Source organism: Erpetoichthys calabaricus, chromosome 12 (genome assembly GCF_900747795.2).
Source record: "Erpetoichthys calabaricus chromosome 12, fErpCal1.3, whole genome shotgun sequence".
Classification (NCBI taxonomy): Eukaryota; Metazoa; Chordata; class Cladistia; order Polypteriformes; family Polypteridae; genus Erpetoichthys; species Erpetoichthys calabaricus.
The window spans coordinates 39,481,707-39,508,932 of record NC_041405.2 but is presented as its reverse complement, the minus strand read 5'-3'; the positions used below and the strand labels follow the sequence as shown (position 1 = coordinate 39,508,932).

General features: G+C 42.0%; 1 protein-coding gene across 1 annotated transcript in view; it reads left to right on the top strand.

Annotated features, from left to right (window-relative positions):
- The window catches only part of LOC114662095 (dachshund homolog 2-like), an 819,124-nt gene that overhangs the window by 299,873 nt on the left and 492,025 nt on the right, over positions 1-27,226 (top strand). The window contains 2 exon segments of the mRNA XM_051934388.1: positions 16,178-16,256; positions 16,258-16,294. Coding sequence (XP_051790348.1) covers positions 16,178-16,256; positions 16,258-16,294 — 116 coding nt within the window.

Below are 27,226 nucleotides of genomic sequence, written 5' to 3'. Positions count from 1 at the left end.
CCTCCCACAGTCCAAAGGCATGCAGGTTAGGTGGATTGGCGATTCTAAATTGGCCCTAGCGTGTGCTGTGGGTGTGTTTATGTGTGTCCTGCGGTGGGTTGGCACCCTGCCTGGGATTGATTCCTGCCTTGTGTCCTGTGTTGGCTGGGATTGGCTCCAGCAGACCCCTGTGACCCTGTGTTTGGATTCAGCGGGTTGGGAAATGGATGGATGGACTATTCAGGTCATAAAATTATTTCTTCAAAATGTCACATATATTGTCTCTCTTTCAGGTGTGTAATAGAAACCACAGCTTAGAGAGAAGTGTGCGCATTGCAACAGGTACAAATGTCGTAAATGTAGTAAGGATGGTCCTTGCGTGTGTGTGAACTGTTAACATTTGAATTTGATGATTGCATATAGTGCTGAACTTACCGCTCTGTACTGTTCTTTCCTCTGCATGTCCTGGAGTACAAAAGAAACAGCATACAGCAACGTGGAGACTGGCAAGATCGGAAAAAAAAAAAAAAAAACACGTTGTCACTGATTACAAGCGCAAGATGTTATGTGAATGAATATGAATAATATGAATAATGTTGCATCTGTGCCACAATGTTTTCCAAAATGTACTATACAGGTCATAAAATGAATAATTCCAAATATCATATATACCTATGTCTGTGTGTTTTTTTGGGTTTTTTTTACATCATAGACCACAAGGTGCATACTAATTCAGTGTGAGAAGGAACACTCAATAAAACTGAATAAAAAAAAAATCAAGTGACGGTGAGATACGAAGAAGGCAGATTCACCAGCGTTTGTGTGTCAGCTTTTATCCCTCCAGATCAGAGAATGTCCAGTTCCATTGCCTCAAAACACCACTCACATCCACAGTTATTCCCAGTTTCAAATAAAAACTATTAGCGTCAGATCCCTGGGTGGGGGGGGGGGGGGCGGTAGTATGTATTGTGATCGTGACTGAGAGAATAAAAGTGAAAATAAAACAGTAACTTTCACAAGTACTATAAATGTCCACCGTCTGTTACGGACGCAAACCAAATGTATGTGTGTACTGTATAATATTAACAATAAGAGCAGCTCACTACTGAAAACAGCAAATATAGGAGGCAGTGGGGATCGAACCGGGGACTCTTGATTACAAGTCAGCAAATTTTACCGCTACGCCACGGAAGCTTTTGTTTCATCCTTGAACCTTTTGTGAAAGTGTTTATTTGATCTTTCGACTTCAGACTTCACACATTATATAGTTTATGCCAACATTTTGTCATTTACTACTAAAATATGAAAAACGTTTCTGTTTTAACAATGTGTTTACACAGATTATTGTAGAAACGGAACATATATGAAATGCATATGTTCCAAATAACGATCTATTATTTCCACTCTAAAACTCCGGCACTTCACTCCCAGATAATCAATCAAGGCATGAGCTGGGAGAACTTTGTGCACGTTTTGCAGCTGTGGGGGGATGGAATAGTAGGTTGCTTGCTGCTTGTTTTTATCGGCACATTTACAGGACAAAAGACGCTGACAGAGAGGTGCGAATGGATTTAAGGTGGGCCAGATCTACGAGTTTTTTCGTAGGCTCTGGTAATTCTAGTGTTAATAGCTTGTATATTTGCTGCCCAGTAATAAAACTGAAAGTTAGGCAGAGCCATGCCACCTTCTGCCTTAGGTCTTTGTAGGGTCGCTCTTTGGATATGTGGATGTTTTGAATTACAAATAAATGAGGTTATGGTTGGATCTAATTTCTTAAAAAAACGATTTATTGATGTATATTGGAATGTTTTGAAATAAAAAGAGAAGCTTAGGAAGGATATTCATCTTAACAACATTAATTCTTCCAGCTAGAGTGAGATGAAGGGTTGACCATCTATGCAAGTCTTGCTTAATTTTTTTCCATACAGACAGCAAAATTTTCTTCATAGAGAGCTTTATGTCTACTTGTGATGTTTACTCCTAGGTATTTAAACTGATCTGCAATGATAAAAGGGAAGGTGTACAATCTAATATTGTGTGCTTGAGAATTCGCTGGAAAGAGCACACTTTTAGTCAAATTAATTCTGAGACCAGAAATATTTTGAAATTTTGTTAGTGCTATTAGGACTGCAGGTACCGTATTTTGTGGATCTGATATGTACCACATCATCTGCATATAGAGCAGTGGTAGTCAACCTGGTCCCTACCGCCCACTAGTGGGCGTTCCAGCTTTCATGGTGGGCGGTAGCGGAGCAACCAAACGGCACTGCGATTACATACTATTGTCGCCCAAAAACTAGCAGTTCGTCGTTTTATTACCCCGTAGACAAAGAACTCCATGGTTCGATGCTTCTTTCTATGACGGAAACTGCCGGACAATGGAGACACCAATTAACTCATATTTTCGTCTCGATTCCCGGATTTTAGGGTAATAGAGTGACATTCTAGGAACTCCCCCTTGGACTGCCAAAACTAGCCGATGTCTCGCTACTTCACCCCGATCGCAAAGAAGTGATGCCATTGGCCAACAAAATTTTATAAAACGCACAACCACGGATACTCACTAACTTAGTCTCGTCTCGACAAACTCTCGCTCAACCACGACACTTGTAACGTCCGGCAATCCCCAACTTAGAGGTACCCAGCATTTCTTACTCTGTCAACACATTCATCATTTCAACGTACGAGGAGTTACAATTACTACATCCCGATCCTGACTCCCAACGGCTATTGTTGGAGCCACATATCTTTCAACATTATGGTCTGACGAAAACCTCACGGGATCGTGATAGCCAGCGCCTTGACTGACCATCCACGTCCAACGTACACTGTGCTGTCCAGCGACCGGAACGTCTGATCCTGCCTGACCAACGCCAGGAGACGAGAAGGACGTCTCGCATACTGGATCGGAAAAGCACGCAGCCTTCCAAAAGTCGCGACCACTCAACAGACTTCAAGCGCATAAGTTTTTTTCACGTTACATAAGTGAAGCTAAATCGTTACGTAATCGAAACTAAAGTCAGTATGTAGTTAGATTTCTGAGTGCAAGCATGTGCTTACAGCTTCAAACAAAATATTGTGAAATATCGTGAGCCCATGTCTCAAAAAAAGAAATACGCACGCGACTATTCGCTAGAGTATCTGAAGATGGGTTTCATAGAATCTGTACTTGTGGTATCTGCAATGCATCCAGAAATGCATTAGATTGTGTCTTGTCTTCTTTAAACTCAATAGAATATAAGGATTTATAGTAATCTCTAAATGTGTGCATTATATTTGTAGCGGTCAGGAGCCGCTAAGATTCACACCGCCAACAAAGACGGTGATTTATTTATTTTAAAAGCAGAGATCCCAGGAACGTCCCCAGCCTTGGATCGACCCACACACTCTCACCACAGAGACAAATAAACACACTGGGAATGACAAACAATTATAAATATAATGACATGAATTGAGAAATGAAAACAGTAATACCACCCCTGACCCCTTTGGCGATATTACACATACACAAAATAAACACAAACACCACACAGCCAAGTCCATATATAAGAAACAGGTTGAAAGATGAATAGTGACCAAGTTATGTCCAGCGAATCTGTAAATTGCAATGGAGAAGGGAAAATACAGTCCTACCGGTATTTACTGATGAGGTTGATGGTTGATTCGGGAGCGCTCCACTGTTCCGAAAAATCCAATAATCCAATATAGCTCTCAGTGAACAAGTAGACAGACAATGCAGTCCCCAACAAACGAATACAGTCCAAGACAAAAATGATCACAGTTCAAATAATAGCAGGAGAGACGACAAATAATAGCAACAATACAAACCAAAAACAAACTTTTTTTCTCTTTGCCCTCTGCCCTCCTTTTATCTGCCTGTGGCTACCTTTGACCCCAGCAGCCCCAGCAGGGACTGCTGGGAGATGCAGTTTTTAAGTAGCACTGCTACAATCCCCACCCCCAGGCCGTGGTGTACGGCCGAACCAAGGCTTGAGATTGGAGATGTTTACCGTGTCTATTTTTTTAGTCCCTGGCAATCCCCACTCTATTGCGTAGGTCACAGGTCCCTTCTTTTGGACAACCGTTGCCGGGCCAAACCACTTAGGAGCCAGTTTAGCAGTGAATTTCTCAGAGGCTTTGGAGAGGGGATGAGTCCTGATCCAGACTTTCTCCCCAACCGAGAATTGCACAAGCTTATGTCTCTGGTTGTACGATTGAGATTGTCTGGACTGGACCTCACCATCCTCTCCTTTACCTGTTGTGTGATGTGTTGGATACTTTGCAGGTGATTGTGTAGTGATGTGTCTGGTTTAGGTGGGTTGAGTTCAATAATCCTTTCCAGAGGACCGTTTATCTGTCTGCCTAAAGCTAACAATGCAGGGGTTTCACCTGTAACCTCGTGCACCGCCGTGTTCAATGCGAACCGCAGCTCAGGCAGCCACTTTGTCCAATCCTGATGATGGTCTCCGACGAAGGATGCTATCATGGTCTTCAGGGTCCGATTCACCCGCTCAGTGCGATTTGATTGGGGATGGTATGCTGTAGTTTTCAGGTGAACCACCCCCCATTGTTTCCACAACTCTTCGGCCTCTGAGCCGGTAAATTGCGGGCCCCGATCTGTGATGATGTTCTTCCGGCACCCCCCATCGGGTAAATATCTCATCCTTCAGGGTGGAACATATCTTCTTGGCTGTGGCATTAGCCAAAGGGAATAGCTCCACCCAGCGAGTAAAATAGTCCACAACCACCATCAGGTAGGTCTTCTGGTCCTTGCTAGAAGGAAATGGTCCCATTAGGTCCACGCCTAGGCTTTCCCCCGGGGTGGTGACGGTTACTGGCTGAAGCTGTCCCGAGGGGAGACCAGGTGGGGTTTTGTATTGCTGACAGGTGGTACAAGTCTGGACATGGGACCAGACGTCTTTGCGTACAGTCGGCCACCATGCCACCTCCAAGATTTTAAACAGTGTTTTAGTACGTCCAAGGTGACCACCGATCGGGCTAACATGATAATACTGTAGGAACTTGGGCACATATGTCTCGGGCACTACCAACTGATAATGGTAACCCCGATCTTTTGTTGGAACGCAGCGATAGAGTGCCCCTTGAAGTTCCCTATAATGTATGCGGTCAGGCCTCCCCCCGAGCCCTCTCTCAACCCCTGACATACAGGACTGGCTGCTTGAGATTGAACGATTTCCTGCATGTTCAGGGGAAGATCAGGCCAAGGGTTAGAGACCGATACCGCACATACCACTGGCGCGGGCTCGTGAACCCGTGATAAGGCATCGGGCACAACGTTAGCACAACCCTTCCGATAGCACACCCTGAACGTGAACTGTTGGAGGCGCAATACCCACCTTGTTAGCCTAGACGTGGTCTTCGGGCAATTGAATGCCCAGGTCAGAGCCCTATGGTCAGTGTAGACTTCAAACGATGTTCCCTCCAGGAAGTGCCGCCACTTTTCCACGGCCCACACGACAGCGAGGCATTCCTTCTCGGTGGTCGCCGTATCATTAAAAAAGCCCTTTAGTGACCGAGAAGCATAGGCCACCACTCTTTCCTCTCCTTGGCTAGTTTGGCATAGAACGGCGCCGAGCCCGAGGTCACTTGCGTCAGTGTGGACCTGAAAGGTTAATGACGGATCAGGCTGTGCCAGGACTGGTGGCGATATCAGGGCCTGTTTGAGTCTTTCAAAGAGTCCTGGCACGTTGGTGACCACTCCCAGGGGGATCCCTTCCTCAGCAACTGGAACAAAGGGGCAGCGATGTCGGCAAACCCATGCACAAATTTGTGGAACCACCCAGCCATCCCCAGGAAGCGCTGGGTAGTCCAAGATGGACTTAATTTTCTTCGGGTCCACTCGGACTCCGTCTGCTGACACCACATGGCCGAGGAAGTTCAGATGGTCTTGCTGAAATCTACACTTCTTGATGTTAAGGGTGAGATGAGCCTTATGCAGTTTCTGGAAGATGTGGTCGAGGTCCTTAAGATGTTGTTGGACAGATGGGGAGAATACAATGATGTCATCAATATAAACAAAACAGGTCTTCCCAATGAGTCCCCGGAGTACCTGCTCCATTAGCCGTTGGAATGACGCCCCAGCATTTTTCAGTCCAAAGGGCATCACCCGAAACTGGAACAACCCCCTCCGGGGTGATGACGGCTGTCTTTTCCATGCTACTCTTCCCCATCCTCACCTGCCAATACCCTGACTTCAAATCAAGGGAGCTGAACACTGCTGCCCCATGCAAAGACTCCAAGATGTCATGAATGAGTGGCATGGGGTAAGCGTCATCCAAGGTCTTCTTGTTCAGCTCCCGATAGTCCACACAGAATCGGTAGGTCCCGTCGGCCTTCTGAACGAGTACCGTGGGGCTAGCCCATGGCGAGGTGGAAGGCTCGATGACCCCCTCTGCCAACATCTGGTCAACCCACTCCTTGATTATTCCTCTTTTCAGAGGCGACACTCTGTAGGCTCTGTGCCGAACAGGGACAGGGTCGACTGTGTGAATGTGATGACACACCACCTCAGTCCGACCCAATTTGTCCGTCCACACCGAGTGCCACCTCCTAAGCAGTGGCTGAACGAGCTCCGGCTGTTCAAGAATAGCCTTCTCTACTGGGCTGGGCTCATCCACCAACTGCGCGAGATAATAACACAAGTTAGGCCAAACCAGATTGCTTTGAGCCTTCGTCCCAAACCGATGGACTTCACCCCCCGCAACTCATACTCCAGCCGCGACAGATGGATAGTCAGACCTACCGACACAAGAGAGTCCATTCCCAGTAATAAGGGCATCGACAGGTGGTCATCTTCCAGGATGTAAACCTCTGTCTCCCAGTGTGTCTCATGTAAGCAGAGCCTCATAGGAACCCTGCCCCTGGCCCCGTGCGCCCTTCCATCCGCAAGAAAGAATTTTACTTTTGCACTTCCCCTTAATTGCTCATGAGGCACTTTAAGCTTTTCCCACAAGCTGTAATTTCATAAGGGTATAAGTGCTCCCTGTATCTACGACCGCCTCTCCAGTGACACCTCGCACTTGTACGGGCAGCACTAAGAGGGGCAAGGTGGCTTGCACCAGGGTGAGATCGGCACGGGGATCCACTGAGGCTTTCCCTCGTGGTTTGGGACAGGGGACATCCCGAGACGTGGGACCCTTTCGAGACCCACTAATCCCGATAGCCGCCCAGTCCTTTTCCACTCGGGACCCCAACTTCACCAACTCATCTACCGACTTCACGACCCCCCTCAAAGTAGCCGCCACCCGAGGGTCACAAGCGTCAAGGACACGTCGCAATATCTCTTCCTCACGCATGTCAGATCGCCACTTAAGGCACAACGCACGGGAACTCAAAGACAAAGTCCCTGAGACTCTGCGATGGCTTCTGTACAAAGGTCCGGAGCTTTTCTTCCAACAGCACCTGGTATTCATCTGAGAGGAATGCTTTCAGGAAGGCAGCGCGAAACTTCGCCCAGGTGTTACACTTGTGCCGCTCAGCAAACCACCAAGAGCGCGCCGGCCCGCTGAGTGCCGTGTTCAGGAATCCCCGCAGCTCGGCTCCACTCAGAGGATGCAGTTCCACGAACAAGTCGACCTCCTCCACAAAGTCGACAATGCCCGTGGGTGTACACTGAGGGGCCAGCTTAGGGAACTCCATCCGCGGCATCGCAACGGACAAGGACGACTGTCCCCAGTTGATCCCCACTCCCGCTAAAGGAGTCGACTGCCCCAGTGGCTGCGTGACGGCACGCCAGCTATCCTGCACCTGCCTCCTGATCTCCTCCCTCATATTGGCTTCCAGGTGCTGCACACACTTCGCGAAGGACTGCTCCAGACGCTGCACCCTCACAACCGCCTCACCGGAAACTCGGGCGGCCGTGGCATCGATGAGCTCGTGGATGGTTTCATCTCGGTTGAGAAAACTGCCGGCGATGTGATCCACCCGCGTCTCTAGCTGTTCAAGGCGCAACGTCAGGTCATGCAGAAGCCGTCCCTCATCCGTCTCGGGCTGCTCCGGACTGGAGACACACAGGGAATCCAGCAGGCTCAATTCTTCCTCCGGGGCTCTGACCGTAACGTGACGTGGCCTAGGCTGCGGACGCACGTCCACCAGCGGTCCACTCAGCTCAAGCTCCTCGCCCTGCACTGCGCTTACAACAGACATGCTTCTGTCGGATGTGTATGTAAAGTCGGTCAGAAGGGAACGTAATTAACCTGGCTCCTACCCGGCTCGCCAAAATCTGTAGCGGTCAGGAGCCGCTAAGATTCACACCGCCAACGAAGACGGTGATTTATTTATTTTTAAAGCAGAGATCCCAGGAACGTCCCCAGCCTTGGATCAACCCACACACTCTCACCACAGAGACAAATAAACACACTGGGAATGACAAACAATTATAAATATAATGACATGAATTGAGAAATGAAAACAGTAATACCACCCCTGACCCCTTCGGCGATATTACACATACACAAAATAAACACAAACACCACACAGCCAAGTCCATATATAAGAAACAGGTTGAAAGATGAATAGTGACCAAGTTATGTCCAGCGAATCTGTAAATTGCAATGGAGAAGGGAAAATACAGTCCTACCGGTATTTACTGATGAGGTTGATGGTTGATTCGGGAGCGCTCCACTGTTCCGAAAAATCCAATAATCCAATACAGCTCTCAGTGAACAAGTAGACAGACAATCCAGTCCCCAACAAACGAATACAGTCCAAGACAAAAATGATCACAGTTCAAATAATAGCAGGAGAGACGACAAATAATAGCAACAATACAAACCAAAAACAAACTTTTTTTCCTCTTTGCCCTCTGCCCTCCTTTTATCTGCCTGTGGCTACCTTTGACCCCAGCAGCCCCAGCAGGGACTGCTGGGAGATGCAGTTTTTAAGTAGCACTGCTACATATTTTTATGGTCAATGGTTTTGTCTCCATTTGTGTTGGTGATTGCTGAGATTGCACTACGAACTTCATGCTTGTGGATTTTTTGAGCTAAGATCTTATTAGCTTTTTTCTCTGTGTTCATAATAATGATGTCTTGATTTAAAAAATGAGTTGTTCTGTTTCTTTAGTTGTCAAGAGGCTGAGTTCTGAATGCAGAGCCTGCCTTTTCCAATGAAGTGCCTCACTTGGACACCTGGCATGTTCTTGATCTATTCTAGTAATTTTGTTGATTAGCTCTGATACCTTCTTGGTTTCCAATTTATTTCTGTGGGAAAGATATGAGATAATCTGTCCTCTTAAGAAGCCTTCAGGGTTTCCCACAGTATTCCTACAGAGACCTCTGAGGATGAATTTGTTTCTAGAAATAAACTGATTTGTTTTGATATAAATTCTGTACAGTTCTCATCTGCTAATAATAGTGGGCTAAGATGCCATCTGTGAGATGAGTATGTGGGGCATAATGATTTTAGCTCCAAGATCAAATGTGCAGTGTCAGAAATAACAATAGCATCGTACTTGCAAGATTTAATTGTAGGCAAGAAATTGTTATCTACAAAGAAATAATCAATTCTTGAGTAGCAATGATGCACTGGTGAGTAGAAGGAATATCCTCTTGAGTTTGGGTTTAGAAATCTTCAGGGGGTCTCGTTTTATTTTGACTCTCTTTGTTTGACTGAGAGATCAAAGCGAACATGAGGTACAGGCATCAAGTGATTAGGGGCGGATCGTAATCAGACATTTTATGTGTGAAAAAATTTCTTAGATTTGTAAAATTTGTATTTTAATAACTTTTCTTACGATCTTTTAAAGTTGATCATCTATTTTGATAGAAAAGTGAGATACATTCAAATTAGTTTTAAAGGCAACCTATATTTTTAAGTAGGAAGTAGTAATTATAATCTAATAAATTTGTTTTCAAACCAGCTGAATGTCTTAGGGGCCATACAGAACCCTGAATGTAAAACAAAGTCTTTTTTAACATTTACCCAATTAACATGGCTAAAATTCAACCTTGTGGTTAAATTAAGCTTGCAAAGAGCTGGGTTCTTTATTCGGACGGTATGACAACATTTTTTAATAAGGGGCACAAAGAGCTGTGGGCTTTGTTCAAAATGATATTAAGGCTTTTGCTAACTTTAACAAGAAACTCCTTCGGATATTTAAAGGATAAACAAACACGGCTTAATACGTAAAATAAGAGCTGGGTCTTATGATTTTTCAAATCCGCTGATTGTAAACGAGCACTTAAAATTTTTTAGTTTAATACATGTATTTTGATATAATCAAATTAGATTAAAAGGCAACCGATATTTGTTAGTAGGTGTTATTTTAATTACTTTGCTTACATTATTTTTTGTTTGTCTTCGAATCCGCTGAATGTAAACAGAGCATTTTTTCAAAAATGTGTTAAGCTTTCTTTAAATGAACACTTACGATCTCTTAGTTTAATACGTGTATTTTGATATAGGGTGGCACGGTGGCGCAGTGGTAGTGCTGCTGCCTCGTAGTTAGGAGACCTGGGTTCGCTTCCCAGGTCCTCCCTGCGTGGGAGTTTGCATGTTCTCCCCCGTGTCTGCGTGGGTTTTCCTCCGGGCGCTCCGTTTCCTCCCACAGTCCAAAGACATGCAGGTTAGGTGGATTGGGCGATTCTAAATTGGCCCTAGGTGTGTGCTTGGTGTGTGGGTGTGTTTGTGTGTGTCCTGCGGTGGGTTGGCACCCTGCCCGGGATTGTTGTCCTGCCTTGTGCCCTGTGTTGGCTGGGATTGGCCTCCAGCAGACCCCCGTGACCCTTTGTTTGGATTCAGCGGGTTGGAAGATGGAATGGATGGATTTTGATATAATCAAATTAAGTTTAATATTTGGGGTGGGGTGGGGGGGTGATTTGCCTGATCATTAGAACATTATTTAGAAGATTATTTTAATCGTATGATTTTAAAATGCAGTGGACACGTATTTTCCAATCTCATTTCAAACAAACAAAAAAAAAAGTTAATTGTCCCTGTAATTGTTTGAACAGCTGCCTGTTTAATTAGGTTTCCTGTGTTTTACCAACTGCAGGCTTAGCGCTAAGGATTCCCTTATTGTGACTGTATGTATTTTAACAGTTGATTGTTTAATGATAAAGCCACAGTTTTTCCCCATTTCAAATTGGTGGTCATTTGCTGCTTACTTAGTGATAAAGTCTTATGTACCTTGGTCCATATTTTAAAATCTTTAATTAGGCTCCTATTTGCTTTGAATTTTAAAAAGATACTCTTGCAGGCAAGTGAAATGTATATTTGCTTTGAATTTAAAAAAGATAAACACACTTCCATGGCCATATTCCTTCATCTGAAGCCACATCGGCTTTGTGTTGCTTGAATACTTTAGTAGTGTCCTAAAATTAATACACACAAACAGTAAAGGAGGTCTATTTGACGGGAATGATTATTTTACTTAGGCTCTTATTATTATTATTATTATTATTATTTGCTTTGATTTTTAAAGAGAAACAGACTTACAAGCAAGGGAAATGTATATTTTTATTTTCGCTTTGAATTTTAAAAGGATACACACTTGCCTGGGTTTGTACTACAAGCAAGATAAGTGTATATTTTATTAAGGCTGCTATAATTCTATATTTTCTTAATATTAATAGTTTTGAATCTAGTGTTTATAAAATGAAGTCCCTGTGTCATGGATGGTATAATTATCATTACTGATAGTTCGGAGGGGGGGGTGGAGGGGTTTGTGAGGTTGTAAACTTCAGGGCGGGGGGTACATTTCATAAACCATATTTTGGAGTGGGGTATACTTAATGGCTCATATTTCATAATTCATATTTTCATAAGTGATATTTCATAATGCATAATTTTAATACAGCATGTTTTACATAAATCATATTTCATAAATCATATTTTGTGGCAGGGCTTAAGGTCATTAATCACCCCTTTGACAGTTTCTGTCTTATATTACTACTGACCAATGTGATTTTTGGTCAAAGAAAGCAGTCAGACATATGGACCAACTTCAATTACAACACTGACGATAATAAAGCCTAGTGTAAGCGATGAAGAATGAAGCTCACAGGAAAGAACACCACAAACCTGAAGAGGCGTTTAGAGGCGCGCCATCCTGATATTCATACCAGGGTATGTAATGTTATCTAGGTGGCGACTTACCTGATTCCAATACCTCTTGTTCACCCTACTAATACTAATACTTAAGTATGCCAGTTTATTTTAGGTGTGCTGCTAGTTGGGATGTCACATCGATAGTAAGGTCGGTACTGCACTCTTGTCTGACCGCAAATATACAACACCATTTCAACACATCATAAAGAAAAACAGTAGAAGTCATGTCTGGCAATCCTGTGCGTTCCAGAATTTCAGGGCGTGGTGTGACTGGGGGGGAAAAACGTTGCATACTAATGGGAAAAAAAAAGCCAACGACCAGACACAGGACTACTAGCTTTGTTATTGCCAGTTTTATCTCTTTATGAGTTACTTAAGAAAAACAGATTTGTGCAGCTTTGAGAGAACCTCAGATGTGAGTTGTAATTGTTTAGCTTGTAGTGTCGCATTTGTTACAGCAGATGAAATGACAAGGATTAATTGCTTTTGATACTGTGTCCTACACAGTCCCCGATAAAGGAATGGACGCTTCACAATCCATCCATTTTGTAACTGGTTGATACAGTTCAGGGTGGCGGGTGAAACTACCTTGCACTCATTCACTTACACAAAACGGGCACAGTGGCAGTGACAACATCAGTCTTAGCAATTTAAAAATCGAGGCAAGTTTAAATTGAAGTGGCTATTTGGCTTGTCACCATCATTGATGAATTTGAGCTGTTCCGTTTGTTAATACTAACATAAAATGTATTAGGATTTCAGTGCTTGAAGTGCATCTCCCAATTAAAACTATATGTTAATGTACAGTACAACAAAACAGCATTGCTTCACTGCTGAATACGAATATGCAAATACTAAATATGTGTTATTTATTTGGTTTTTGAGGGCATCCTAATGTTTATTAGCATAACATCTAAAAATGTGAAGAACTTAGTAAAAGCACTTATATAGATTTTTTGGTCAAATCTTATATGCAGTGTGACTAAGGTGTTGTTGAGGGCCAGAAATACATGTGATGATGGACCTGGGGGCCTCATGTATAAAAAGTGTGTATGCCAAAAATGTTGTGTATACCCCGTTCCTTCCTCGCTCACTTCACAAGATGTAGAAAAACTTAACTTGGCGTAAAGCCCACACACATTTTCACAGCAGGGTCCCCCCTAGTGTACGCACTTTTCTGGTTGCTTTTGCAAACTGGCTGCACTCGGCATCATAACAGTGCTACTGTTTCTGTGGTCTACTTTTCTTTTTAGATTCACATATATGATGCCTGTTTCTACCAAGTACAATGGAATTAACTGCATATCATGTACAAATTTAATTCACTTGATTGTAATGATTCCGTAACAATATAATGGTGCACGGAATGGCCAAACTATTCAAACTACCATGGCTGCTTTAGCGTTGTTAGAAGACAATGCAAATGGAAGAATTAGAAGAGAGCGTGTATTTACAGATGATGACGACTGGCTTCTAAGTAGATTTCGATTTCCAACAGCTATCCACTTGGAGCTGTGTGATGAACTGCGTGCTGGCTTTACAAAGGCAGACTTTGAGGAATTGTGCTCTACCTGCTCATTTACAGGTTATGTAAACTTTTGGGTTTTTAGCCACAGCAGCTTTTCAATGTGAACTTGCTGACTGATCAGGTATTTCACAAATCATCATGCTGTGCCTGCTTTATAGGATGGTATATTATCCACTTGTCATTCAGATAAGTAAGATTTCTTTACACTGTAGTTGAAACTGGTAAAACATAAAAGCGCAATTCGCAGCAGCACGTCTGTTTTTCATATGTAATCAGAGCGGTCAACTGCATGCATATTGCTATTGCAACGACGTCAGAAAAGTTACATCAGCCAGGGATGAAATCACCAAAAGAATAAGCTGACATTACATCATATATACTTGGAAAGTCTATAAAAACTGCACTTTCGCACAGTCGCAGGTGCTTTTTCCAAATAGTGCGGCAAAAGGCAAGCAGTCCTTTTAAGGACAGAGAATCACCTCAAAGTTAAGATCAGAGAATTGGTCCGTTGTGGCGCTCGGTGCTGTCGCTACTTATAAAAAGGCACCCTTTAGAGAATGAATTTACTTATGTAAATAGAAAGCATTTCCATATTAATGTTGCTACTCTGGTAGTGCACAGAAACTGAACAGATGTGCTATGATGAACCTGACACTGACCCACCAAATGATCAGCCAGATCAGACACGTGTTACAACTTTATTTGAATGTAATTAGCTGAATGTATAAAAATGGCAATCAGATGCAGTATTTACAGTACCAATTCATTTAATTTGAGTTCAGTGTCAAATAGTATAGCCCTTATAAATCCTTAGTTCATTGGCCACTTCTCTTACAGCATCCACTATTGCATTTTGTGATTCCAGAAACAGGTCCGTCAACACACAGCAGATGGTCTCCCAGTGGTTCTAAGGCAGAGGTGTGTGTACAGCCAGCACACGAAGACGTACTTGGCACAGCATCATCACTGTCTAACCATCACACGGGTGTCAGTTTTGTAATATTGTCTGAAACAGAATAAACTGCAGCTCACCTTTTCACGTCGACTGTGATATCTGACCACTTTTTTCTTTCGGGCACTGTGTGACTTTCTAAACTTGAACTTCTGAGTGTCTCCGCCATGCATTTGTTTCTTATGCCACCAACAAATAGTATGATTTTCCTTGCCTCCACTTTGCATTCACTGAAATTCTTCTTTTTTTCATAGGACTCTTTCCGTTGTTTTTAACCAAACACTGAACAGAAGGTGATATTTATATTGATTTGCATATTACAATATGTGAAATTCTGGGTGGAATCAGGGTGGGGCTGTAGGCACATGCACGTGCATTAAATTTTACATTCATTGGGATTTGTAAAGGGGACGTGTGTAGAACTTGGCCGTACATCACGGTTCATCCCTCTGAATTTTTTTGTCCTATACACCATGTTTTAGTATGAATTCTACAGTACGCACGGCGTTATACATGAGGCACAAGACCTGCCATTATCTGTAACAAGATCTTTTGGAGTAAATCCCTTTCTACACCTACATGTCATTTCATGTTCAATAATCACTACATGTGGTTTGTCTCTATATTCTGTGCATATTCATATGTGAAATAAAATATCTATCTGACTTTGATTGTTTACCCTAATTTTCTTTTACTTTTACTAAACTACTGCGGTGGGCTGGCGCCCTGCCCAGGGTTTGTTTACTGCCTTATTCCCTGTGTTGGCTGGGATTGGCTCCAGAAGACCCCCGTGACCCTGTAGTTAGGATATAGCGGGTTGGATAATGGATGGATTTTAGTAAACTAAAACTGATTTACTTTTTCTCAACTGAAATTAATTACTTTTGTCAATTAAAAACTAGACTAAAACTAACAAAAATTAAATAACTAATATGTGACTAAAACTAAAATGCAATTTAATCAGAAGACTGTGACTAAAACTAAATCAAAATGTATTGTCAAAATTAACACTGATACTGATATGTCTAGCCAAACAATGTTTTACTATCTAAGATTATACAGTTACATAATAGTTATATCAAAGTCTTATACAGGATCTTCCATTATCCATGTAAACTATGCAAAACTATGCATCCTATGTACAAAAAACTACTATTGCATGTACGTAGCTTAGAAATTTTAAAATAACGGATAAGTGAACATAAATGTGTGAAGATTGCACTGTTTCTATTATATAGATAACTAAAATAAATTTATACTATTTGCAACATAAAGAGTTCAGTGTAAATTGGAATACAAATAATGTGCTACTTAAGTGTAAGTTTAGAACAAATCAGCTATTTGCTTTAAAAAATTACTCCAATAACTTGTAAAATATATTAGTTGCAATAACTATAAAGTACAAAAATATTTTATTTAATATGTTTTATGAAATGTCTGCCAAAGAACACTGATTTTACTATTTTAAAATGTTAATAATCAAGAAAAGTAATCAAATAAATCCGATAATGCTATTTTTGCCAGATTTATCAAATATACAATCAGAACAACATGTGCTTCAGCTTATCTATACTTATATACAAGTTTCCTCGTTTATGCACACTCTGTTTAACGCTTCTCAATGTTACTTTTCTCTTCTCTCCCTGCAGCTCAAGACCTGGGCGACCTCCAAAACGTTCTCTTGGTGTTCAAATACAAGAAAATTCCCGCTTACTGCCTCACGGTGTCCATGGGGCTTTTATCACCAGGTCTCATCTCACCGTCTGGTAATGAAATCTGTCAAATTATCAGCATTTTCTTTGTCCCACTCTCAGTTTGAAAATGAACTAATATTGATTCAGTTGACTTGTCCTTCAAAGTGTTTTTTGCTTCACTAGAGGTTATAAGACTGAATGTTTTTGCATTCTTAACAACAGTACATGTTCCTTTTTTGGTTTAAATTTTGATGTTGCAATTTATTCCTTCAATGATTGTTTTCTTGGCAATTCCTGATTTAATTGTTGGCTACTGAAGTTTTAGTAATATTTTATTGCTGATATATTAGCAATAAAGAATGGATTTACACTTTATAAATTGACTTTTGTATTGCATATGCTACAGCTGGTACTTAAGATGAAGATCAAGAACAGGCACAAAACAAATGTACTCTTCTAACAAATATATCTGGCTTTATCCAAATGTTTCCTAACCATTCTATGCAAGGATAAAATTGGATGAATCACCATGTCACTATAATATCAATCACTGTCTTTGGATTTTTTCAGTGTGGTGGTTTTAACTATATTTTAATTGTTTGTTTTTACTCTTTAACACTATTTTTAACGTACTAAGTATGAGCCTAAGTAGAAAAGGACATAATAAATAATTTTGATATTAATTTTCACAGCAAATTCCATAATATATACTGTAGGTTGTCCAGAATTTCACTAATTCTGATATTAGAACATTAGAACACTCTATCCGAGAACAGGCCATTCAGCCCAACGAAGATCGCCAGTCTTCCAAAAAAAAACATCAAGTCGAGTTGTGAAAGTCCCCTAACCCTCTACTGTCTACCACACTACTTGGTAGCTTATTCCAAGTGTCTATCGTTCTTTGTGTAAAGAAAAACTTCCTAATGTTTGTGCGAATTTTATCCTTAACAAGTTCCCAACTATGTCCCCCCGTGTTCTTGATGAACTCATTTTTAAAATAACAGTCTCGATCCCCCTGTACTGATTCCCTTCATATTTTTAAACACTTCCAATCATGTCCCCTCTTAATCTTCTTTTGCTTAAACTGTATAGGCTCAGCTCTTTTAATCTTTTCCTCATAATTCAACCCCTGTAGCCCTGGAATCAGCCTAGTCGCTCTTCTCTGGACCTTTTCTAATGCTGCTATGTCCTTTTTGTAGCCTGGAGACCAAAACTGCACACAGTACTCAAGATGAGGCCTCACCAAAACATTATAAAGGTTGAGCATAACCACCTTGAACTTGAACTCCACACATCGTGCTATATAACCTAACATTCTGTTAGCCTTCTTAATGGCTTCTGAACACTGTCGGGAAGTTGACAGCTTAGAGTCCACTATGACTCCTAAATCCTTCTCATAAGGTGTACTCTCGATTTTCCAACCGCCCGTTGTGTATTCAAACCTAACATTTTTACTTCCTATGTGTAATACTTTACATTTACTGACATTAGATTTCATCTGCCACAAATCTGCCCAAGCCTGTATGCTAATCCAAGTCCTTCTGTAATGATATAACGGATTCCAAATTATCTGCTAATTCACCTATTTTGGTATCATCTGCAAACTTAGCCAGCTTGTTACTTATATTCCTATCCTAAATATTTATATTTATTAAAAATAGCAGTGGCCCTAGCACTGACCCTTGTGGAACACCACTCTTAACATCGGCCAATTCTAATGAAGTTCCTCGCACCATCACCCTCTGCTTCCTGTGTCTGAGCCAATTCTGCACCCACCTAAAAACATCACCCTGAACCCCCACTTCTTTTAATTTGATGCCCAACCTCTCATGTGGCACCTTATCAAATGCTTTCTGAAAGTCCAGATAAATAATATCATATGCTTCACTTTGATTGTATCCTTTTGTTGCCTTCTCATTGAATTCCAGCATGTTATTAAAACACGACCTCCCTGTTCCTAATAACTCCTGTCCTTGCCAGGTGTTGCTCAATCTTATCCTTAATAATTCCTTCCATTAATTTTCCTGTGATGCATGTTAAGCTTACTGTCCTATAGTTGCTTGGATCTGCCCTGTCACCCTTTTTATATAATGGGATGATATTTGACATTTTCCAGTCCTTCAGTCCTCTCCAGTGCGCAATGACTTCCTAAAAATATGTGTCAAGGATTTATACAGTATATGTACCCGCTAGCCTCCTTAAGAACTTGAGGGTAAATATTATCTGATCCTGGTGATTTGTTTGAGTTCATCTTATTTAATCTGAGCAGCACTTCTCCCCTCTACAATTTCCAAATCCCTCAGTACCTCCTTAGTAGTCACGTTTACCTCTGGGAGGTTATCCACTTGCTCACTTGTGAACACCTCAGAAAAATGTAAGTTTAGGGCATCCACTATTTCATTGTATGTATCTTTTAATTCCCCTTTACTATTTCTGATGCATTTCACCTCCTCCTTGACTGTTCTTTTGCTACTAAAATACTGAAAGAATCTCTTAGGGTCTCCTTTCACCTTATTTGCAGTATTCCTCTCCAACTGTCTTTTAGCCTTCCTGATATCCTTCTTAATGGTTGCCCTCATGTTCTCATACGCTCTACGATTCACTTTGCAGTCATTAGTCTTATATGCCTTATAATGCAGTTTTTTTCCTTTGCAACTTCTTTTTTAAATTTTTATTAATCCACTGTGGAGTTTTTTTTAATAACCTATTAATTCCAAATATAGGTATGTATCTGTCCTGCATTACATGTAAAACATTTTTAAACCTGTTCCACTGCTCCTCGACTGTCTCCACACTTAAAAGCTTATCTCAGTCTATCCTCCTTAGACTTTGTCGCATCTGGTCAAAAATTACCCTACCAAAGTTCAAATTAACAATTTTAATCTTTACATCTGCATTCTTACAAAATACTGAGAATTGTATTATATTATGGTCACTTGACCCCAGTGGTTCAATCACTTCTACACCCTCAATTCTATCTTAATTATTACAAAATACTAAATCCAGACAAGCTTCACCCTGTATTGGTGCTTTAACATGCTGTGTTAAAATACAGTCACTGATTACTTCTAAAAACTTCTGCTCTTGTGCTCCTCCATCTGCAAGGTTATCCCAGTTAATATTTGGATAATTAAAGTCCCCCCATGACTATAATATCTCCCTGTAAACTTGCCTTTTTGATATACTAAAAAGATGTGTGTTGAAATTACTGTCTGAATTAGGAGGTCTATAACACACTCCCAAAATAAGACCTCTTTCCCTAACATTTTCCAGGCGAAGACACATGTCCTCACAAAGATGGGGCTCATCATCCAACTAAAGAGGACTTACATTTAAATTCTGCTTGGCATAAACAGCAACCCCACCTCCTTTTCTGTTCTGTCTATCCTTCCTAAAAATGTATATCCCTCTGTTACACTCATCCCCATCTTTGTTATTTAGCCAGGTTTCTGTTATTGCTATAATATCATAATTATGTTCTGCGACATACAACTCCAACTCACTTACCTTATTTTTGATACTTCTAGCATTAAGGCAAGCTATTTTAATGTGTTACTCCTTCTACATTTAAATGTTTGGTTAGAATTTACATTACTATGCCTTTTTATTTCTACACCATTGTTTGTTCCTCCATGTATAGATCTAATCCTGGCCTGTCCTAAACTCCCTGCCCCCCAATTCCCTAGTTTAAACAGTCCTCGACTAGCCCTACACTTACGCCTCCCCAATACATTGGTGCCCCCTCCAGTTCAGATGTAACCCGTCACGGCGGAACAAGTCCCATCTGTTCCAAAAGGAGTCCCAGTGCCCCATAAACCTATAACCTTCTACCTGCACCAAGATTTGAGCCACGTGTTAAGCTTTCTAATCTCCTCAGTCTTACCTGGACTGGCGCATGGCACATGCAGAACTTCGGAGAAGACTACCTTGTCAGTTCTGCTCCTCAGCTTGGCACCTAACTCTTTGAATTTGGATGACAGAACGGACAGACTACCCTTATATATGTCATTTGTTCCAACAAGGACAGTGACAACTGGATCCACCCCCACTCTGACCAAGAGCCTATCCACCCTTCCAGGGAGGACTCCCACTTGTGCTCCTGGAAGGCAACACACCATGCAAGACTCTCTCTCTCTGGAGCACACCTGCTGTTCAATATCCCTAATGATTGAGTCCCCAACTATTACTACCTCTCTCTTTTTGGGAACTGGTTTTGAGGTGGCCCGTTGGGGATCCTCATCCCTGTTTACCTCAGAATTATCAGAGACACTGTCCAGCTCCGCAAGGACATGATAACGATTTGACACTTCTAATTCTGGGGTTGATGTCCCCGGACATTTTGAATCCTTTACCTTATGCCTTGTGAATGTGACCCACCTATTTCTACCTGTCTGGTCTGGAATCTCCTCCCACACCACCTTGGGAGTGCACACTATCTCCTCTAAAGGACACCTGGGCCAAGTCCCCCCAATTCTCTATTACAATGCAGGTCAGCCAACTCCTCCTTCAGTTCAGCGACTGTGAGCTCGAGGTGCTGGATCAGCTGGCATCTCTTGCAGATGTAGCCCTCATAAACAACTGGCTCTTCCAAACCATCATCTAAAAAGTCCAACATCCAACAGGACTGCTTTAACTTTTTTTTTTTTGTTCTATTTACCTTGTTCGAAAAACAACAGTTTAAATATGAATTACATTGTGGTAATCTATTGAAAAATGCCGGTTAAGACACATGTGTATTTGAGCACCTCTTATGATTCTTTGAATTGTTACCCAGAATTAATTTGAATAACTGACTTCAGTTATGGTGATGTTCCCTGGAATTTTTTTTGGAAATATTCTGAAAATGTAGTGGAAAACCAAGTACCGTACATCACTGTACTTAGGAACATCAGCTATACATGTGAAAAACATACAAACATATACTGCAGAAGTATAAGAGTAAACAGTGACAGATAAACAACACTGAGAGTGGTTGCAAGGCACTGTACAGTGGCAAAATGAGGCCACTGGGCTAATGTTCGAGTCCAAGAAATTCACATGTTAGCAGGGCCCTTTATGTCATTTTTGCAAACCATTGCTTTAAGAAATGGAAATATAATACATACCTGCATTCGAAAGTAGTCAGTTTATTAATGCATGTTCCATCACACAAATTAATATTTCTGTTTTCTGTGCAAGTAACTGAAGAACAACAGGCTTGCCTTCAACTTCAGTGAACTACAGTATCTACCATCCTATCCTAAACATAGAAGGTAAAAATAAAAAATAAGTAAACAGAACAGTAACCTTAATTTCAGTCACTACACATTAATAACACTCAGATAATGACATTAATGTTTCAGTTGAAAAATCCTAAAGTTGTTCATGTGTGTCTGTATTTAGAAAAGGCGTTCAATAGAACTGAACTACTTACTTGCTGTTATTTAAATAATTCTGCACTATTTATATACACTAATCTTTTGAAAATGTAGGTGTGTTTTTGTTATATTGGTTGCATTTGCATTATTGGGGAATAGTAATTATTGTTGTCTTCTTCTGCGGTGGGTTGGCACCCCTGCCCGGGATTGGTTCCTGCCTTGTGCCCTGTGTTGGCTGGGATTGGCTCCAGCAGACCCCCGTGACCCTGTGCTCGGATTCAGCGGGTTGGAAAATGGATGGATGGATGGATGTTGTCTTCTTATCTGTGTTGATCTTTTATTTGTATGAGCATCCTTAAATCAAATTTCATGCAGCTGACATTGTCATGGCAATAAAATATTTACTTTGCATGTTTTTTACTAAATATTATAACAGTTTTTAAAAGCTTTATATATTTTTTACTCAGGTAAGACCACAAGTTTGTTTCAGACACATTTTAAATGCATGCACAATATTCAAGTACAAGACAAACGCAAATAACCATATTATACATTTTGCCCAGCTGGATAACTTCATGTGGAGTTTCAAAACTTGGATTGTATTAGAGTCATTTGAACTTAAGAATGAATGGCCCAAATAACAATATACAGTATTATTTACCCTATACAATTCCAGGCACCTCACACCCAGATAAACAGAGCTGGGAGAACTTCAGCTGCATTGATGGGGGATGGGATAGCAGGCTGCTTCCTGTTTGTGCTGATTGACACATTTGCAAAACAAGGACACTGATGAAGAGGTGCGAAGGAATTTAAGGTGACACAGCATTACGACTTTTTTCTTAGGCTTTAGGGATTCTAGTGTTAAAGCAACAGAAGTGAGACAAACATGTGCTCTCCATTTGTTTCTACTCTCTGAGGCTCAGCTTGATGACGTCATTGCCCAAAGACAAGCTATTCCCTAAGCAGAAATAATGCTGAAGTTCACCACTAGATGGTATTAATCTTAATCTTTTCTTATTTCAAATCTTAATCAGGACAAAACAATCCCCGCCTGGTATCCCTAAGGATACCACTATCTTGTTTATTCCTCCTCAGGCCTGAGAAATATCTTGGGCCCATCTGACTTATTGACTTGGACTTGCACTTTGTGGACTCTGCCATCTTTGCTAGGGTACACCTCAGTTATAATTCCTAATGGCCAGTCATTCCTCTTACACAGAGTCCTGCAGAAGGACCACACTATGAAATGAGATTTTGACAGTTAAGTTGCCAATTCCTGTGGAACTGAAGAGTGGATAAATACTGCTCGTGCCATCTATTTCAGAAGCTATTAGTAAAGCTCTATACTCTATGCCATTCCTGCTTGTACAGGTTGGATTCTCCACATTCCCCACCTGGAAGAGGAAAAGGACCCATCTTCTCGGTAAGGAGCATGGCAGGTTTGACAATGAATGGATCTGAAGGGTCAGTTGACACCAGTGGTCTATTGTTCAGTGACCTCAGCAAGAAAGGTAGTAAGTACCTCGTGTGCTAACTTGGAAGACCACATTTGGTGAAACATCCATCCATCCATCCATTATCCACCGCTTATCCGAAGGTTGGGTCGTGGGGGCAACAGCCTAAGCAGGGAAACCCAGACCTCCCTCTCCCCAGCCACCTCCTCCAGCTCCTCTGGGAGAACCCTGAGGCATTCCAGGGCCAGCCGGGAGATATAATCCCTGGGTATAATGTCCTGGGTCTACCCCGTGGCCTTCTCCCAGTGGGGCATGCCCGGAACACCCCCCCAGGGAGGCGTCCAGGGGGCATCCTAACCAGATGCCTGAACCACCTCAACTGACTCCTCTCAATGCGGAGGAGCAGCGACTCTACTCCGAGTCTCTCCCAGATAACTGAACTCCTCACCCTATCTCTAGGGGAAAGTCCAGCCACACTGCTGAGAAAACTCATTTCGGCCGCTTGTATCCGCGATCTTGCTCTTTCGGTCACTACCCAAAGTTCGTGGCCATAGTTGAGGATAGGAACGTAGATCGACTGGTAAATCGACAGCCTCGCCTTTTGGCTCCGCTCTCTCTTCACCACGACGGACCGTTGCAGAGCCCGCATTACTGCGGATGCCGCACCGGTCCGTCTGTCAACCTCCCACTCTATTCTTCCCTCACTCATAAACAAGACCCCGAGATACTTGAACTCCTCCACTTGAGTCAGTACCGTGCTCCCAACCCGGAGAGAGCATTCCACCCTTTTCCGGCTGAGAACCATGGCCTCGGATTTAGAGGTGCTGACTGTCATCCCTGCTGCTTCGCACTCAGCTGCGAACCACTCCAGTGAGAGCTGGAGGTCACTGTCTGATGAAGCCAACAGAACCACGTCATCCGCAAATAGCAGAGACGAGATTCTGAGGTCACCGAACAAGACTCTCTCCCCTCCTTGGCTGCACCTAGAAATTCTGTCCATATAACTAATGAACAGAATCGGTGACAAAGGGCAGCTCTGGCGGAGTCCAACCTTAACAGGAAACAAGTCCGACTTATTACCGGCAGTGCGGACCAAGCTCCTGCTCCTCCTGTACAGGGACTGGATGGCTGGTAACAACGATCCTTGTACCCCGTACTCTTGGAGCACACCCCACAGGATACTTCAAGGGACACAGTCGAATGCCTTCTCCAAATCCACAAAACACATGTGGACTGGTTGGGAAAACTCCCATGCCCCCTCCAGGATCCTGTCCAGGGTGTAGAGCTGGTCCAGTGTTCCACGGCCGGGACGGAATCCACATTGTTCCTCTTGAATCCGAGATTTGAACATCAACCGAACTCTCTTCTCCAGCACCCCTAAATAGACCTTACCGGGGAGGCTGAGTAGTGTGATCCCCCTATAGTTGGAGCACATCCTCTGGTCACCCTTCTTAAAAAGGGGAACCACCACCCCCGGTTTGCCAATCCAGAGGCACTGCCCCCGATGTCCATGCGATGTTGCAAAGACATGTCAACCAGGACAGCCCCACAACATCCAGAGCCTTGTGGAACCCAGGGTGAACCTCGTCCACTCCAGGGGCCCTGCCACCTCGGAGCTTTTTAACTACCTCGGCGACCTCAGCCCCTGTTATGGACAGGCTATAAAACCACCGCCCCCCACCCACGGATTCCTCCAACTCTGCTTCCTCTAAGGTGAACCATTTGGTGAAACATTGAATCTAAAATCCTCTGTGTGATGCCAGTCATCCTCTCCCATATGAAATGAATGAGGAGTATTGAATGTCCAAGTGCAACCATGATCTGCAAGAAATTTCTGTACAGCCATTCCGCAATTGGAAGGAATTCCCATTTCCTTGGTTCCTTTGTCCGAACGAATGTGCTTCACTGGACGTCAAATTGCAAGAAATCTCCTCAAGGCATTAATGACACTGGATGAATGTAGGGTTCAGTGACTTGGATATGAATGGCTCTGACACTTAGACAGATGAAAAGGACAGCCTACTTTTTACTCTCAGCATGACTGCCTCTTGTATGTTGTGTTGATATAATCCAAGGCCCAAATACATCTAATCCCAACATGTGTAAATGGAGGCTCCATACAGAGTCTATCTGGTGGAAGGTTCGCCATCTTCTGGACTTCAAAGTAGTGATGGGCGGAGTGAAGCCTCACAAAGCATCCAAATATTTGAATCAATTGTGTCAGAAATTGTATCGAATCTTCGAAGCATTTGACACTCACCTCTCTAGTCACACCACCTGGCCATTTGCATTAACATTGCACAAACTCATGATCAAGTTCAATTACATCTGTTAAAACTGTATTACTTTTACATTTTCGCTGCTACAGACTGGCAATGAAGAGAATGGTTCGTCAGCGGCTTCCAGTGTCTGATATCTAAAAAAATATATATATATAACTAACGCCGACAGGAAGAATGTACTATATGACAGCAATAGTTTAACAAAATAAGATGCCTCACTCTTGGAGCCCCGGTTTGTTCAATGAATATTCCCTTTTACACTGTATCATTATTATTGCTCCTGTTATTAGTATTATTATTAACTCTCATCTTTTCTTGAGATCACATTTAATAACCCGACGTTTGGGGTTCCATGGCCCTAATGTTGTAGTTTAAAAAAAAAACATAAATTGAAAATGAGCCTTGTTATTTATCCTTAAATATTTTCTTTGTTCTGACTTAATTAAAATTGAGTAGATGGATAATAAAGGTTTAACTCTGTACTTTGCCATAATATAGATACGCACATTTAAGATAGAAGATTAAATTCTAAAATCGACAGGTGTTATTATTTCATCAAGTATTGAGATATTTCATTTATTAATACTTTACAATATTTTGTGGAGCACAAAGGTAAAGAGTTTGCTATGAAGAAAAGACACTGTCACAGTTGATTGTGGCTCAACTGACTATGGTGTTTGCTTCTCAAATATTACTCGTAGTGCACATTATAAACTTCATGTCTACATTTTGTCAATTACTACTAAAACATGAAAAACGTTTCTGTTTTAACAATGTGTTTACATAGATCGTTGTAGACACGAAACACACACGAAATGCATGTGTTCCAAATAACGATATAGTATTTATAAAAGGTGTCACTTTGCTTGACTTCTCACTCCATAAAACTCCAAGCAACTGACACGCAGGTAAACAGATTTGAGCTGAGAAAACTGTGCGGCAGTGGGGGATGTGATAGTAGGCTGCTTGCTGCTTATCAACACATTTATAGGACAAAAGACGCTGATGGAGAAGCAGAGAAGTGTGAAGCAATTTAAGGTGGGACGGATCTACGAGTTTTTTCGTAGGCTCTGGTAATTCTAGTGTTAAAGAGTCATCAAAATTAATTAATTTGAACTAAATAATTTTGTGGAAAGATCACATAAGAGATCTGTTCTGGAATCATCCCCGCTTAGAATCGCGATTAAAAAGAAGTATTTACACATATCACGTATTTACATCAATCAATCTTCTATTTACATTTACATTTACATTTACATCATTTAGCAGACGCTCTTATCCAGAGCGACTTACAACAGTGCTTAGTAGTCTACGACTGTTCTTCAGTCTTTAAGGCTAGGATTAAATCTACTGTCATTAAACAAGTTACCGCTGACCAAGTTGTATATAAAACCCTGCTAGAAGAAAATAGTAAGTTAGTACAAAATTTTTTTTTTTTTTTTTTGAAAAAAAAGGGTAGAAAAAAAAGTATGGGGACTTTAGTCCAAGTGCTGTTGAAAGAAGTGTGTCTTCAGGCGACGTTTGAAGACAGTGAGGGTCTCCGCTGTTCGTACAGCAAGAGGAAGTTCGTTCCACCACTGAGGAGCCAACACTGCAAAGAGTCTTGATGCATGTCGTCCTCTTCTTTTAAGCAAGGGTGGTTCGAGACGTGCAGTGCTTGATGTTCTGAGACAGCGAGAAGTGACACGCTGCTTGACCAGTGCTGATATGTAAGGTGGTGCAGCTCCAGTTTTGGCCTTAAAGGCAAGTGTTAGGGTTTTGAACCTGATGCGGGCAGCCACAGGGAGCCAGTGCAGGTTCCGCAGCAGAGGTGTAGTGTGCGAGAATTTGGGAATATCAAAAACGAGTCTTGCAGCTGCATTCTGGATCAGTTGAAGTGGTCGTGTTGCCTTTAGTGAAAGTCCAGAC